Source organism: Aptenodytes forsteri, unplaced genomic scaffold, assembly GCF_000699145.1.
Source record: "Aptenodytes forsteri isolate BGI_AS27 unplaced genomic scaffold, ASM69914v1 C13375900, whole genome shotgun sequence".
In the NCBI taxonomy this organism is placed as follows: Eukaryota; Metazoa; Chordata; class Aves; order Sphenisciformes; family Spheniscidae; genus Aptenodytes; species Aptenodytes forsteri.
Window position 1 is genome coordinate 1 of NW_008803619.1, and position 1,096 is coordinate 1,096.

Consider the following 1,096-nt stretch of genomic DNA (forward strand, 5'->3'; position numbering starts at 1 on the left):
CTATCAGCCCAGCTTTGAAGAACACCTTAAGAAAGGGAACATTGTAACACATCAGTCTCAAGTAGTGCATAACAGAGGCACACAGTGTTTGAATGCAGGACTTATTCTACCTTGGTGTGACCAAATCTGTATTGGGTGTGGTCCACATCAATGGACCCAAGAAGCTTCTCCGAAGCCTTCTTGCTATCCATGAACTGACCTTCTGGAATAGCACTTATATTAAGCACTCTGTATCTGTAGGAGAAAGCAGAACATGAAGAAATCCGCATTACTGAAACCACCACTGCAACTGAACCCCACAGCCTTCTCAGCAAGAGCTGACTGTCTGACTGAGTAATGTCATGTATTAGAGAGACAGTCCATTCTTTCAAGACAGTGTCAGTGAAGATTTCGTACTGTTAACTCAGAGTCCAAGGGAATCCTGATCATCACCCACGTCATATCATCGTGAACTGGTAGTGAAACATTTTTGTATTACTTCTCAGTGATACTTCTATTAGTACTACTACTAACACAACTCAACATTTGTGTTAGGATACTCAGCCTGTTCTCAGCAACGGCTCTCAGCTGGTCATTTTCAGCAACAGCTGACTACGTCATTGATAGGGGCAGACCTCCCTAAAGACAGTTCAGAGGCATTTTTAGGACATTGGGTGGAAACATGTATTGTTGTTCGGATGTGAAGTGGATGGAAAGTCAAGGCAACTTTTATGTAACCTCATTGTTTTCCAGTAGTAGACTACTGAAATGTGATTTGATTACAGAGTGTATACACTAAACTGTGTAGTAATTTAAGTAATTTAGGACATAGAAGGTGTGGAACAGGAAAAGAATGGGGAGAAAGGTGGAGCGCTCTCACCTCTGTTTGAAGTCAGCATACAGGACTCTGCTGGGGAATCCTTTCCTGCAAATCCTGATCCCTTCCAGCACACCATTGCATCGCAGCTGATGCAGCACCAGCTCATGCTCCATGGCACCTAACAAACACCATCCATGAGTGACTACTCCACTGTTTAATACGCAGGAGAAGAGGTTCTCTGGCCTGAGTTTTCCCCCTATTAGATCCCCTTACCAGGTGTTTTTGTTTCATTTGGGA

At 43.5% G+C, this 1,096-nt stretch overlaps 1 protein-coding gene across 1 annotated transcript; it reads right to left on the minus strand.

Annotated features, from left to right (window-relative positions):
- Positions 1 to 4: 4 nt before the first annotated feature.
- LOC103907154 (myosin heavy chain, skeletal muscle, adult-like) lies at positions 5 to 1,090 on the minus strand (the record flags this gene model as incomplete). Its single annotated transcript, XM_009289263.2, has 4 exons — positions 1,073 to 1,090; positions 860 to 977; positions 111 to 234; positions 5 to 25 (listed from the first exon to the last, which is right to left on the minus strand). Coding segments are annotated over exons 2-4 (258 nt in total), but the record flags the coding sequence as incomplete, so codon positions are not given.
- Positions 1,091 to 1,096: the final 6 nt, after the last annotated feature.